This window comes from Pteronotus mesoamericanus, unplaced genomic scaffold (assembly GCF_021234165.1).
Source record: "Pteronotus mesoamericanus isolate MK-2021 breed Mesoamerican mustached bat unplaced genomic scaffold, CSHL_Meso_final contig_116, whole genome shotgun sequence".
In the NCBI taxonomy this organism is placed as follows: domain Eukaryota; kingdom Metazoa; phylum Chordata; class Mammalia; order Chiroptera; family Mormoopidae; genus Pteronotus; species Pteronotus mesoamericanus.
In genome coordinates this window covers 18,586,637-18,602,082 of record NW_026555027.1, presented here as the reverse complement: position 1 = coordinate 18,602,082, position 15,446 = coordinate 18,586,637, and the positions used below count along the sequence as shown (strand labels likewise).

General features: G+C 43.2%; 1 protein-coding gene across 2 annotated transcripts in view; it reads left to right on the top strand.

Moving 5' to 3' along the window:
• Window positions 1-1,276: 1,276 nt before the first annotated feature.
• The window catches only part of CXADR (CXADR Ig-like cell adhesion molecule), a 51,918-nt gene continuing 37,748 nt past the window's right edge, over window positions 1,277-15,446 (top strand). For both annotated transcript variants that reach the window (XM_054579606.1, XM_054579602.1), the window contains exon 1: window positions 1,277-1,398. In XM_054579606.1, the coding sequence (XP_054435581.1) occupies window positions 1,356-1,398 (43 nt within the window). In that variant the 5' untranslated portion in view covers window positions 1,277-1,355. The remainder of the gene's footprint in view (window positions 1,399-15,446) is intronic.

Sequence of the window (15,446 nt, the reverse complement as noted above, 5' to 3'; positions counted from 1 at the left end):
AATACGCTTAACACGTAGCCGATTCGCAAACCGCCAGGCTAAATTGCAGTTTGGCAATTTTGGTCTTCCTGGTGACTGCTCTTTTCTCGTGTAGCTTCCACCTTACTAAGGGTTTACGAGGGCAGCAGGCACACGGGGCCAAGCATTCTTTTCTGCATTATCTCATCTAACTTCCGTAACTACCTTTGCGGTAGGCGCTGTTTCTAGGTAACTTCCCGAGTTACTGCCCCATCTCGGAGCTCAAGAAAATTCCCAGTACTCAACCCTGCTTCTCTCCCGTCATTCACTCCCGAGAGGGTGCCGTCGAGAACGCCGCAGTCTCAGCAGCTCTAAATGCACGTTGCCTGAAAAGAGCAACTGAGAACAGGCGCCAAAATGACACAAGACGACACCTGGCGCAGGCACCGGGAGGTAAAAAGCGACCCGGTTGGGTTGACGAGGCGACGCAAGATCTCTAACTCCCCAGTCCAACAAGCCTCCGCCCCCCAAACTTCAACCATCCTCCCTTAGCCCTGCTTTTCAAGCTCACTGTTGGCCACCTTCAAGGCTAGAGAATAACCTTGGGAAAGGCAAGGCAAGCCCGTCCGCCTATTTCCCCCCAGATTCGTAGCTGACGTTGAGGGGTTGAGTCATCCCTGGAAATGGGGAAAAGCCTTTTCGAGGCTTCTCCATCAGCCCACGCGACTCAAGGAGCTGGGAGCCAACGCGGGCGCTGCCAACCGCACACTTCCCCAGAGCCCCGGGCGCCAGCTCCGCTCCCGGCGGCAAACCGCCCGAGGTCGGACGCGCAGCCCGAGGCGCTCCGTCCGCCCCGGCGGGAGGGGAGGGTGGGGAGGGGAGGCTGAGTGCAGGTGGGGCCGCGAGCAGAAGCAGCCCTTCCGATCCCAAGGCGGGCCGGCGAGGGAAGTCCGCTGTCGCCCTCTGAAGCCAGGGCTCACAGCTTAGCTGCCGGGGGAGACGGGCTGGCCGGACCCTGGGGCACAAACCCCGATTTATCTGAAGGTATGGAGGCGGGAACCGCAGCTCAGGCGTGGGCGAGTGGCTGCCCGCGCTCGTGGGCGCCCAGCGCCGTGGACCCGGGAGTTCCCCACTCGGGAGGGTCGGGTGCGGCCCGCGCGCAGCGCCCAGCGCCCGTTGCCATGTCAACCCCGCACGCCCGGCGGAGCCCGCCAGCGCCGCGGGACTCCGCCGCTGCCGGAAGTGACGCGTTTCACCTGCCCGGGAGGGCGGGGTGAGGCTGCGGCGCAGAGGTGCCGCAGCTGGCAGCGAGTCGCGAGCGCGCGAGGCGCCGGGAGCCTGAGACCCCGGGCGAGAGCTCTCTCCCTGCCGTCGCCGCCCGCGGCCGGGCCTCCACCATGGCGCTTCTGCTGCGCTTCCTGCTTCTGTGCGGAGTCTCTGGTGAGTGAAGCCAGTGCGGTCCCTAGTATCCCCATTGCCTGGCCAGCCCCGGGGCGCTGGCTGCCTGCGGCTACCCGGGAACAATGCGGCGTGGGGGAGGGGGGCGGGCGCGATTTGGGGTCGCTGCGGCAGGGGTGGCCGGGCGGGCTGATTTGCAGGGGTGATTTTGCCGGGCTGGGTGCGCGAGCCGGGAAGGCGGAGGGGCTCGTAAGGAAGCCATGCAGGGGCGTGGGGTGTGGAGTGTCCGGAGTAGGGGACGTTGGCGGAGCCGGGCGCCGAGCCCTGGGATGAGGGGCGCCGTGCAGGGGTTCTTGGGGCGCGGGTGGGTGGGCGCGGCGTGCTGCATTTGCGCCTGCCGTTGCTCCATCTCCATTCTTTGCCGCCAGTTCGGGCTTTGCTTTCTGTGTTCTTGATAGACCCTTTTTCGCAGCCTTGTCGTGTCTGTCCAGGATTACCCGATTTCAAAAGCCTGAGCGGCGAGTTTTCAGGTGTCGACCGGTTCCAAGCGGAAAGACTGAATTACAAACGCCATGATTAAATGGACACTGAGCTCGAGGTCGTCCCTGCTACCTCTAGGAAAGAGGCGCTGAGTGAACCGGCGCTGAGCGTCTTCGATCTGGTCGGAGAGGCAGGTAGCTCGAAGTAGACGTTAGGAAATCAAAAGCAGGTTTTTGCAAAAATGCATTATTGATTTGTGCAATCCCAGGACAAAGTGCGAAGGGGAAATTCCTAACCTCAGTAAGATGATTCATTTTAAAGATAAGAAGGGGTGACTAGTACAGAGCGATTCCTAAAGGAATGGCCAAGTAGTACATTTTCAATTGTTCCTTTATCAGGAGGGAAACGGAGGCATTTAATAAATGTGTGGACCATTAGGAAACATAATCATTTCGGATTTTTAAAAAATCTGATCCATTTCTTTGTCAGCTTTTTAACCAATTGATGTTGTTTGTCAAAATAAGCATTTGTCTCATTTTATAACCTAGTGATTCATTTTTTAAAAAATCCGTAAGTATGGCCCTAGGAGGCACACTGTAGCCTCCGGAAGGGTAATTTTTTTTTTAAGGTTCTAAAGCAGGATCAGGTGGCCCCTTCTGTTGGGATGTCTCTCTACTTCCTGTTCAAATGTTAATTTCATTGTTGGATGCCACAGCTGTGAGCATTACTCATGGGACTAACATTCTATTAACAAGTGTAATCATCAATCTGAGTCTATAGCACTACCTCCACCTTTTTGATACATATCATTTGGACTTGGCTGAAATTTCTAAAGTAAATCTTCTGGAAAAGATGAAGGGTCAGTAACCAGTTGACACAGTACATTTCCTTTTTTGTTTTGTGAAGGACTAAACTGAAGTTGAAATGGCAAATACAAAGTTTGTGTTCTCTATGGAAAAAAAGTGTTTTAGGCTGCATGTAAACTGCAACAGTGGAAGAACATAAGCCATGAAGAGGACTTTTTTCCCCTAGGAATGTTGAGATAACTGGGTGTTTTCCTGGATGCCGCACTTTGGTAGGCACAGTCTCAACCAAGGATATCTTGATACTTACAGAGTTATTCTGCTCATAAAGTGTACAGCAAGCTACAGTGCACATCTCATTACAGGTCTGTTGTCTTTAGCTAAACAAGACAACTATTTTTCATTTTCCAGCTTAGTAGACAACTCAGAACCTGTGTGATTGATGTATGGTTTTGACAGTTTTCTTCAGCCACTACCTTAGAAATGTATTGCTCCGAACTCAAGTTGAGTGGTAGCATGACCCTACAATTGGCAAAATGAGGTGGGGGCTTACATATTTTAAAAATTGCAGTCCTGTCAGTGGTAGAGCTTCCTTTAGAGCTGTCTCTGTATATTTGTAAAGAGTTTTGTGGTGAACTCTTATTGCTGGTACAACTCCTTTTGATGCATTTTAATTGCCAACCTAGTGCAAGTCATACTACAGTACTTGTAATGGTAGTGGCAGTAGTAGTAAAGCATTAACAGTGGTAGTAAAATTAAAGCCTGGATCAAGCAGTTATTAAATACCAGGCATTGTTCTAGGGGCTTTACATATACTCAGTGTACCTAGCAACCCTGGACGGTACATATTATGATGAACCCTGTTGTACAAGACAGGAAACTGAGGCACAGTGGTTCTGTAACTTGCCTTGATCACAGATTTCCTCCTTAATCCTTGCTCTTATAACTATGCTCGTCTGTCTCTAAAGTAGCTACTTTCTTTACTTTTTGATCACCTCTGATCTGCATCCTTTACTGGTTATGAGCCATTTTAATTTCCATCACTGGTTATGAGCCATTTATTAAGAACCTGCTGTTGGCTTGGCTGTGTGACATGTACAAAAATTTTTATTATTAGCCTTTTAAATTCTTTATCTTTGTTGAAACCACAAGGATCAAGGGCTGAGACTGGTGTTGTAGACTAATGTGGCTCATGTACCGGCAGTAGCTGCAGCGGCAGCGACTGGGATCATGTTGAAATTTGGGGCATTGCTATGTTTCACAGTGTCAACATGAATGGTACTAAAGATATACTGACCACTTGTTAGTCATTTGATGGCAGCAGGCCTCTGTCCTCTCTGTGTGCCTCAGTTGCTTTATGTGTCAAGAATAGGGATTCCTACTATCTCAGACTTGTTGAGGAGCAAAGTGAAAAGCTTATCTCTTTGCTTTCCTGGAGTCTTTTCATTATACACACATATGTGTGTGTGTGTGTGTGTATATATATATATATGTGACTATTATTAGATGTGAACTTTATCATTCTGTACACCTCTCTCGATATTTACATTCCTGCCATTATACCAACCACCAGAGCAGAAGTTGCCTCATCTCCGAGCCGAGCTGAGCCGTCCTATATTGGCTCCTTAACGTATCTGTTGTGGGGTCTCCATCAATTACTCCATCTATCTCATTGCACTGGGTCAAAGGGCAGGGGCATTCCCTGTGTTGTTTGCTGTTATAATACCAGTGTTAGCTTGTGGCCTGCAGCGTTCAGCAAATGTTGGCAACTTGAGGTTTTCAACCACTTTGCCGCTAGGCCCATGTATGTGATGTAGCTCTTGTCGGTTCCATTTCTCTCTCTCTTCTCATCCAAGAAAGATGGCCCTTGTAGAGATCATTTCACTAGCCTTGCCTCATTCAGTTATTAGTCTAAAGAAGGTAAGCATCTGCTGTATCTTGGCCTCAGTGTTCTGTTCCACACCCTCCCCACCCTCGCTTCAGTTGCCAAAGGTATCAATCACATGTGCCATGTATTTTTTTGAAGCTCCTTAACACCTGTTGTGTTCATTTCCCACCCTGTTAGCCTGTTTTGTATGACCTTCTACTTTAGGACCTCAGCCTTGGCCTTCCCAGGACTATTTGTCTCATAGTCCTCTTCTCAGTCTCTATCTTAAAACTGGGTGACCTTACCTATTCCTCTAACCTCCAAATAGTTGCTAGTGACTTAAAAAGATTGCAGCTCAGCCCGTCTTTCCTTTGAGTTACAGGCCTTTATTTCAAACTGTGTAACATTCAGCATCTACCTGAGTACTCTTGAGTACCTCAGAGTCATCAGTTAATTAATACATTAAATGATCCAGTCATTCACTTATTTATGGCCTACTATGTACTCTGCTTGTGCTAGGGCCTGTTACATTAGTATAGGACTGCCAGGTGCAGGTTTGATGGGACATTCCCAAAGATGGTACATCATACTCTTGAAAGGGTATGATGTGTCATGGGAGTTGAGAAATTCAGGGCAGAGTATAAAGCATCTAGCCAGCAGTTCTCACACTTTTGATGTGCACTGGAGTCGTTCTTAGAAGAAAATGTGGGGTGGGGCCTGAGATTTTACATTTTAACAAGTTCCCCATGCATCACTGCTGACCACACTTTGGGTGGGCAAAGATCTAAAGGTTTTTCCAAGAGCTTATAAGGAGATAAGGGATGGACATCTGTCAAGTTAAAGTGTCGTGTCTCGTCCCCCCCCCCCCCGCAGTGGCACCAAGAAGTGAGGTTACACCCTGATGTCATTCTCTTGAATGGTGCAAAACCCCATAGCAGTGCTGGAGGCAGGCAGAACTGATGGATCTAACCAGGACTCCGTGGGGGAGGATCTGGATATAAACAGTCTCTGTTGAAACCCGGCAGAGTGGTGTTGGGCTTCCTCTTTGATCTGGAAAGTTGTTTTGAGGGAGATGCAGTGGAGCCTGATATTTGGGTGAATGAGTGGCAAGAAAAAGCTGGAGAGAAGCAGTAAGATTTTTGGCTCTAGTGAATGCTAGATTCTAGTGAATCTAGTTAGTGCTGATGTCACTAACCTGCAAGGGATAAAGAAAAGAGGAACAAGTTTTAGGGAGGTGACAAGGAGCTTAAGTTTAAACAGGTTGTATTTGAGGTGCCTGAGGGGAATGAAGATGAAAAATACCTAGTGAAGGAGATTTAAGAAAAGGACCGCATTTCAGGAGCGAGGCAAGGATTAGTAAGAGACGGGTGAGAGTCTCCCGTGATAGGTGGCGTCTGTGTAAGGTTAACCAGGAAGAGCGGGAAGACTAGAAGAGGAGACGAAATGTGACCCTGGGGGAAGATCAGCATCTAGCAAGTAAACAGAAGGTGAACAACAATGAGGAGTGACAGGGGCCAGGAGTGACAGAAACCAGGAGAACCGGAGGATGAGGGGGTCTCGGATAGCTGATGCAGAAATGAGGCCAGTGGGTGTTCTCATTAGGAGATTATTAAGAACATTCAGGAAAATCATTGATTTCACAGGGAGGACAGCTTTTGTAGCAGTGTGAGTAAAATGAGGTTGTAATAGATTTACAACCTATCGGGTCTAGCGTAAGTGGAGAGTGAGAAATGTACTGTACACTTGCAGTTGTTTTGATAGTGACGCTTTGCACATATGGCCGTAATTCCAGGGGACTGAAGCAGACCAGGGGAGAAGGTAGAAGCCAGCAGATAATGAGTCCTGTAACTTCCAGGCCCCTGGACCCACAGCCTTTTTGCTCATTTCCCTTTGTGGGCCCAGTTTCTGCCTTTTACTTAAATGTTGGGGTTTCTCACTTTATGGTTTCAGCTGCCACTTAAGTCCTTACAGCCTCCAGTCTGTTTCTAGGCTGTTCCCCAAGCTTTCCTCATAGTTTCGAACCACCCACTTTTGACACCTCTGTTTAGACTTCTAACAAGCACCTCTCGTTAAACCTGTCTGCATACCACTGTTGCCTCTCATGTGAAATGGCATTTTCATCCACAAAAACACCCAGGCAGAAATCTGGGCATCTTTCTTGAGTCTTCCTATTCTTTCACCTGTTTATATTCAGTCAGTTTTGACGTCATCTGTATCTCTGCAGCCACTGTTCCAGGTTTGACCAGTGTCTCTTCAGATGATTGAAATAGCTTCATCATTGACGTCTCACTACGAGAGCACTTCTTGATACTGGAGCATGTTGAAACACGTATCAAGTGTGCCTTTACTGAGATTGTTTTCCTTCACCAGGCTGTACATTTTTTGAGGTCAGGGATTGTCCGTTGAGTCTTCATTTCTTTCCCAGTGTATGGCACAGTGCATGTTAATAAATAACAGGGGAAAAAGGTCCTAGACAGTTCATGTTAATGAAAAGACCTGGAGGGGAAAGAGCATTTGAAGATCAAGAATAGGAACATCGTGGAAGAGGTGAGCAAGGCTGGGCCTGGTGTCCTGCACAATCCAGTTTTGTGTATCAGCTTTGTCATGTGCCGTGCATTCGGTAATGGAGAGAATTTGTACTCCAGTTTCACTTCAGTCCCGTTTGCAGCATGGTGTCCCCGCCCCCACCCTCCTTTCCACCTCTCCTCTGTCACGCACAGATCGTTGCTGGGTGGAATTAAATCAAGGCGAGAATTGAAATGGAATTTTTGACTTGGTTTGCTTGGTGGCCAGCAAGTAATGGGTGTGAACTTTAAAATAGTTATTAAAGTAATCCAGAAAGTAATGAAAATTTATCTAACTTAAATGAGCTTACGGCTTTATTTTATAGTCTTTGACCCATCCTGTTGTATTGTTGAGCACACCAAATCTAATATTCCAGAATAATTGTTAGATTGGTTTCTGTTTAATGAGCATGGTGCTAAGTGGGAGTAGAAAGCAGTAAACTTTTCTAGCTCTGGTTCCTACCTTATTTTCTACTTGGTTTCTCCAGTGCGGCTGAAATTGCAAATGGCGGAGTGTGAGGGGCATGGAGATGCTACCTTGCCAGGGTGAAGCGATCTGTACAGGAAGCTGATACCGAATTGATGCTTTATGGTGTTCTCTTGGGGCTCAATTAGTGGTATTTCTTTGTAATTTGTACAATTTGTTGAATCCATTCCTATTTCCATGTAAAATAAAATGGGAAGGAAGTTGAAAATGTTTCTACATTCAGTGGCAAAATTGTGACTTAAAGAGACACTCTCACTTTTGTGCTCACACTGATCTTAGGCCTTTCTCTCCCCCTCCCCGCCCCCCCCCCCCCATTGAATCACCCATTCTGGTTTCTAATTGTTAGCTAGTTAGAGTTTAAGCCTTAAAGGCCTTAACTTGACTCAGCAGTATTTTCAGTTTCTTTTAATTGTTAGGGTGCTTCTGGAAGAATAGCCTATTGCCAGCTCTTGTTGACAAATGGGAGGAGATAATAGTCTATTTTAGGGTAGGTGTGATATCAATGGCATGACTTAGTTTGTTCTTTGGTAGTTGCTGAGAAAAAGGATTAACAGTCCTTTTACCTATTACCAGTCCTTTTACCTATTACCAGTGTTTATACATAATGAAACAATGCAAATTTCTTTGGAAGCTGTTAAATTACTTTCATTCTTTTGAAGATATTTTATCAGTTGGAATGGGAATGACTGTTTTCATTTACTTCCAAAAGCTGAAAGTGTGTATAGATTTTGTGAAGAAACAACATAACTAATTGTGGTTACTTTTTCACCTTCCCATAAGATAGATCAGAGATTTTCAACTGTGTGCTACAAGAATTTTTAAAACATGCAATACCCGACGATTTAATCGGGGGCACTGACCTCTTTTCACTTAGATTTTCAAGTTAAAAAAAAAAAAGACCACAGCTGACACAACAGTAGCCATCTGATTTGAATGAACTGAAATTATACCTTTTTTTCCTCTTTAGTCAGTTTGCTACAAAACATATTTTTTTTTTATGTGCTGCTGATTTTTAGTAATTTGTTTATGTGTCCCATGAGATGATAAGGGTTGAAAATCACTAGGGCAGATGTGTGTTCTTTGTGAGTTGTATAGGTTTCTCCAAAGAAAGGATGAAATGCTCTCAAGGAATCTCAAGGAACATTCAGATGCAGGGAACCAAGTGTGTTTAGCCACATCTTTGTTAAATTGTTACAGTGACTCTACCTGACCCTACTTAGTCTCTCAGATTCCCCAGTGAAGAGTGCTTTGAACTCTTGAATACCAGACAGTTCCCCTGGGTGTTTGCTCTAATAGACCAGACAAAAACTTTGGAGTGTTTTGTTTTGGGTAGTTCTACAGTAAGAATTGAGAAGACTTTTTAACCTACTTGGTAGTACAATGTGAAATCTGATACTTCTGGAATGAACTGGTAACTCTGGGCTAGAAAAGTGATCTTACCTTTTTTTTTTTAAAAAAAAAAAAAGACAATTTCACACGCATCTCATTTGAATCCCCTCTCCTGACAACCTTGGAGTAGGAATAACACTTCATATTAATCTTTTTTATTAAAAAAATTTTTTTCTGTCCTGCCTTAAGCACATCTGCAGATGTTATGTGAGGGGTGGGCTTCACAGGGAACTGGAGCTCTCAGGCTCCTCCTCAGCCCCCAACAGGTATACCTGGTAAGAATATTGAGGCGAGACGTGTAAGACATTCTAGATTTTCAAGAATATGTTTTATTTAACCCACAGTATACAAAATATTTCCATATGTGATCAAATTAAACATTAATGAGATGAATTTTTATATTAAGTCTTAGAGATGTGGTCAGTATTTGACCTACAGCACATCTCATTTTGCACTAGCCACCATTCAGGTGCTCAGCGGTCATAGGTGGCTAACAACTATTCTTTCGGTCAGCACGGGTCTAGAACTCAGAGCTCTGGTTCCAGTTACCTTCCAGCATAACTAGTCTCAGAACATCCAACTAACTAAAAAAAACATGGGCGTGGTGTGCTGCCAGAATAGCTTTGTCGTATGGGATATGCCTTTGGAAATGCTCTTCTGAGATTTTAACTCAAAAGTGATTATTTGTATTACATGGCATTCCTATTGGCAATGAGCTAAATAAAGTCTCTTGTTTCTTCTTTTCTTGTAATTATAAGAGCATTTGTAACTTACACACAAAATTCTATCAGCTGTCCTTATTCAATAGTTACATGCATTTACATTTTAGGTATAAAGCAAAAAAACCCAAAAAACAAATATATGCACAGAAATCACATTTTTAACTTGCCTTTTGGGGAATAAATGAATTTAGGGAGAGAATAAGGATGGAATGGACTGTGGCGATGGTTGCTGGGGAAACTTAAATTTACTTTGGGCTATTAGAAAGGAATTAATGCAAAAAAGAAAAAAGAAAAGAATTAATGCCAAGATGAGGCAATCAAGTTAGACATGCTTATAACAGGGGTGATTTTCTTATTGTCATTAACCCTTTATTAACTTTGGATTTCCCGTGAAAAGATAACATTATTTACTCATTTTGCTATTATGTCTATTTCTTTGCTTTTTTTTTATTTTCTGTGATCTCATCTTTATAAGACACTTCACCTAATTTTTTTCTCTTTTTGTACCAAGTATTCAGTCACTCACTGTTCCTGTCTTGTGCTAATTAAAGGAAGAGAGCCTGAGCTTTTTATGAGCAAGGAAGCAAAGGCAGATTTCTTAAAATGGAACGATACAGATTATTCTATGAAGGTGCTGAAAATAATTCACCATGGCAACAGATCTGTTTTACCCATAATGCATAATACCCTATTTGCATTTGTTTTGCCAGAGAATTCTAAAAATAGCATCTGTGTATTAGAGAATATGGGGAAGGTAATATACTATACAGATTGAAAAAAAGGATGAGACTTCATTTTGATCAGAATTGAAATTTAATGCTTTCCTGAGATGAGTGAGGGGAATGGGGAAGGGGGCGGACCCCAGTCCAGTGCCACAAATACTTAAAATCTGTCTGCATGTTCACATTTTTAACTCTTCTTGCCTGGCTTTCAATTATAGTTTATATTTTCCCTGGCCCTGATTTATAAATTATATATTAAATATTTCTCATAGAGTACCTCAGTCTCTGTGGGTGAAGTCTGCAGATAAATAATTAACGTATACCTGTGGGCGAGGTGCTGGAATGAGTGCTTTGGGAGGTATGAGGGAGACGTCATTGCAGTGCTGTCAGCAAACTTCTGTCTGGAAGGAGGAGTCAGCAGAACAGGGTGTGGGTCACATTGCTGCCGGTTGATACTGGGTTCCTGTGGTGTCACAAGGAATGAATTTCAAAGGACCCAGGCATAGAATAAATTTAAGCAGAGTGGTAAGATTTATTGGAGTGAAGGGAAATACCACCTCAGGGATGAAGAGGGCAGATAGGCACTAGCAGCAACTGCCCTGAGATTCCTCATCATGCTCAATATATTTTCTTGGCTTTCCAGAACTAGTGAGTTCTCCTTCAAAGTACCCAGTCTCCTTCCTGGCTTTTTCTCCTGGACTGGTGCTGGGCCCTCTGCTCAGCCAATCGCTCTCCTAGTCTCCTAGACCTTCGGGGTTTCAGGCCTTCATCCAGTTGGAGCCTTTTCCCAGGCTAGACCCTGCCCCTTTATGTCACCACTTTGGTTCCTACTGCCACGCTTCAAGGTAGGAGGACCTTCCCTGCACCGTCTGGGTTTCTACTGTGCAAGTGCCCTGTAAAGAAATTCCACCCACCCCCAGTAATCCTGGTTCCGGTCCGCTTTGGGGATTAAGTCCTGAGGGTAGAGAATGTGGCAGTCTCCTGGGGAGGCTGTGAATGCCTCAACTCCCTAGTGAAGCAGGCTGAATGTCCAGTTCCGCTCTCGAGTAGATTAGACTTAATATCTGATTCAGCTCCCTAGTTTATGAGGCTTAAAAATGTCTGAGTCCCTTTGTTTCTTTCTTTTATTAATAAGTAGCTAACTACCTACTCTCACAAGATCAGATGTGCTATGCCATGTACAAACAAATGGTGTTCTGATTATTCTCTTGGGGCCCCACCGGGTTCTCCAGACCATTTCCCCCTCCACCTTGTGTACCATTCCTTCTGTCCTTGAGTCTCCCGCTTATCTCAGAATTCTGGTTTTTCTTCCCCATTGACCAAGAAATGCCTTCTTCTGTCGGGGAGGAGGATACTTTCCTCTGTTCTCAAGGTTCTTTTAGGCTGGTCTCATAATTATGTCCACCTGAGAGAGATTAACCAGAGAAAACCAAATTTAATACATAGGTATGTACAGAAGCCCTCCACATGAGAGAGTCAGAGACTCCATCCATACACATGAGGGCTCAGAGACAGTTAAAACGATGTATAGATGGCTTATTGAGCTAAGGATGACAAAGGGTGCCTTGTGGCTTCAGAAGTCCGTTCCTTATAGACACGATCTACATTTCTTATTTTAGAAAAACGTTTTTTCCTTGACTGCACATCACAGTTCACAATTTTCTCCTGTCCTTAACAGCCTCAAAAGTTCCTAAAAAACAGTAATGAGTCACTTCTGTCTTTATTCATAAACCTCACCTCTGTAGTCAGATATATCCCATTGCCACTCCCCACAAAGCCTTCACTAAATGAGGTTAGGCCTAGGCCACCAACGATGTTTTCTGATTGCTGAACCTAGTAGATACGTTTCAGTGTCATTTATTTACAATAACAAATTTTGAGTTCTTCCTTTGTGGAGTAAGTGTGAGAGAGAAGAGATTAAAAGATACCTTCCCAATACTACTCCTACTGGAATATAGGAGTTTATATATTCCAGTAGGAGTGACAGGCTTATAAGATGACAGTGAATTGTCATACTAGACACTGTTTATTGGAATGATCATACCAGGTTATGCTGGAACTATTCTAATGTTTTACATATATTATTTTATTTAATCCCTACAATGAAGGAGGCATTATTACTATTAACTCCCACTGTAAAGAAAACCTTAATACTTAAAAAGGCTAGAACTTTGCCTGTGGCCAAGCAGTTAGCTGTTTGAATTTGAACCCAGATCTGACTTTAGAGCCCATGTTATTAATGAATTGCCTGCATAATTCAATATGCCACTGTTTCAAAAATGTCTGCACTTAGGAGGTGAACTCAGAAAACTGCTGCTACTGCCTTTGAGATGGCAGGGAGGGGAAGAGATGGATGTCAGGGGAAGGCTTCTTGTTGGTTGATTTATTGATGGTCTAACTTCAGGACATATTTAGATCTGCAATAGATAATTCAGTTCCACGCCCTTAATTTATGTTTGAGCTCTTGGGAAGCAACACGTCCAAAATGATCAAGCTTCTCTTGGAAAAAGCTTGACAATGGATTCCTAGTCTGGTATTTATTTCTCTATTACAAAAAGTTCACCCAAACTCCTGAACTATGTGCTACCTAAAATATTGTCTCCTTAGAAATTTAGTAAAGGAGAATAGTATAAATTCCAAACCCACATCCACTATGGTGTTTGGATGGAATGGGATCTAATAACATGCTGTGTTTTATACTGATTTTTGAAGAAGATTATACTTATTTATTTTTAGAGAGAGGGAAACAGAGGAAGAGAAACATCTATGCAAGAGAGAACCATCTATGGTTGCCACTTGTATGCACCCTAGTTGTGACTGAAACCGCAGCCTAGGCATGTGCCCTGACTGGGAATTGAACCGGCACACTTTTGCTTTGTGAGACAGTGCCCCACCGAGCCACACCGGTCAGGACTACAGTGATTTTTCAGATGAAATCTCTGTGTCCAGAGGTGTTTACTGCCAGACTGCTACTTACAGGATGATTGTGGCTTGGGAGCCTGGCCACCTACATTTCCATCCAGCTCCCTTAGTAGCTTAAATACCTTTCATTGTCTTTGTTCATTCATTTTACGTAGGGGTAATAGTCGTGCCTCCCTCAGAGTTGTTATGAGAATTGAAAGAATTAATGTATTTGAAGTATTTTGAAAAGTGCCTTGCACATAATAAGTACTCAGTCACTGTTAGTTACTATTTATTGTGAAGATGATGGTTTCCATTTCAGTTTATTTCCTCAGTGCCTGCTTTTTATTTCTTTTTTGTGGGTGGAGATCTGGGAATTTATATTTTTTAAAAATTTATAGAAAAATAAATATATTTAATGTAACTTAGTTATTAACTCATCTCTACATACATATTAACATACTATACTGAGTAGCACACAATGAAGTTAAACAACTCCTAGAGAGCAAAGGGCCTACCCCTTTTTGCTGTGTAATGAGCACTTTTTAGCCCAAATTTTTGAGGGGAAAATAAGGATGCGCATTATACATGGGTATAATGATTACATGCCATGAGTATATTAATCCTGTACATAATGTGCACAAAAATGCAGGTGCACATTATCCACGGCAAAATATGGTAGTTTATACCTTCCTTAGGCATTTTCTTTAATACCCCAGCAATAATAAAATCTAGCTGGAGTAGTTAACTAGTATGACATAGTTAAAATGTCTTACTTTTTGCCTTCTAGAAACACTCACTACATAGGTGACTTAAATATTGTTAACCACAACAAGGCTACTTCCCGGTGAGAATGAAGTTAAGATAGGTTGGAGTTAACATCTGGTGAAGAGAGGAAGGAAGTGATCCAAATAATGTGGTGGTTGCATTTTTGAACAGGGTTTGCAGTATCCCAGTGATTTGCTTGCTAACCCAGACATCTGTAATATTTGTCAGACACACAACAAAATTATACTAGTCCCAGTTAATAAACATACTAGTTTCTGATTTGTCCATTTTACTTCTTAACATTGCTCTAGTGCATCACTTTTTACTATTTTGTTTTTGTTTGTATTTTGACATTTATTTTGCATAATACAGAATATAATATACAAACTAGTGTTTTATTCTAAAGAGTACAAAATATATACAAAATTTATAAAGCTGAAACTAATGTATTTCAAATACAAAAATCTGCAAACATGTACAAACAAAAAATGTAAGTCTAGAAAATGTTATCCATACAGCATTTGAATATTAACAGTTAAAACTGTTTGAATTAATTATGAAAGTAAGTGCCTGCTAAAGTTATAAAAAGAGGTAGGATTATTTAAGTAGGAGATAGAGAAAAATTTTTTTTATTGTGAGTGTTTTTTAATATTCTCATGGATCTTACTGTTTTCTCCTTTGTATTGGATTTATTGGGGTGACACTGGTTCACAAAATCACACAGGTTTCAGGTGCACAATTCCGCAGCACATCACCTGTGCGCTGTGTTGTGTGTTCACCACCCCAGGTCAGTCTCCTTCCAGCGCCATCGATCCCCCACACCCTCCTTCACCTGCCCTGCTCCCCCCCGCGCAATCACTACGCTGTTGTCCATGTCCATACATTTTTTTCTTTTTTGCCCAATCCCTCCACCATGTCCTAGTCCCCCAGCCGCCCCTGCCAACAGCTGTCAGCCTACCCTCTATCTATGAGTCTGTCTCTATTTTGCCTATTAGTTCATTTTGGACATTAAATTCCACATATGAGTGAGATCATATGGTATTTGGCTTTCTCTGCCTGGATTATTTCATGTAGCATGATGCTCTTCAGGTCCATCCATGCTGTCACAAAGGATTAGATTTCCTTTTTTTATGGCCGAGTAGTGTTCCACTGTGTAAATGGAATACCACTTTTTTATCTACTCATCTATTAATAGACATTTGGTCTGCTTCCAAATCTTAGCTATTGTAAATAACAGTGCAACAAACATAGGGATGTACATATTTTTTGAAATTAGTGTTTCAGATTTCTTCAGATAAATTCCCAGAAGTGGAATTGTAAAGGCTGCGTGTAAGGCTGTACCACTTTTAATTTTTTGTGGTAACTCTACTGCTTCCCACAGTAGCTG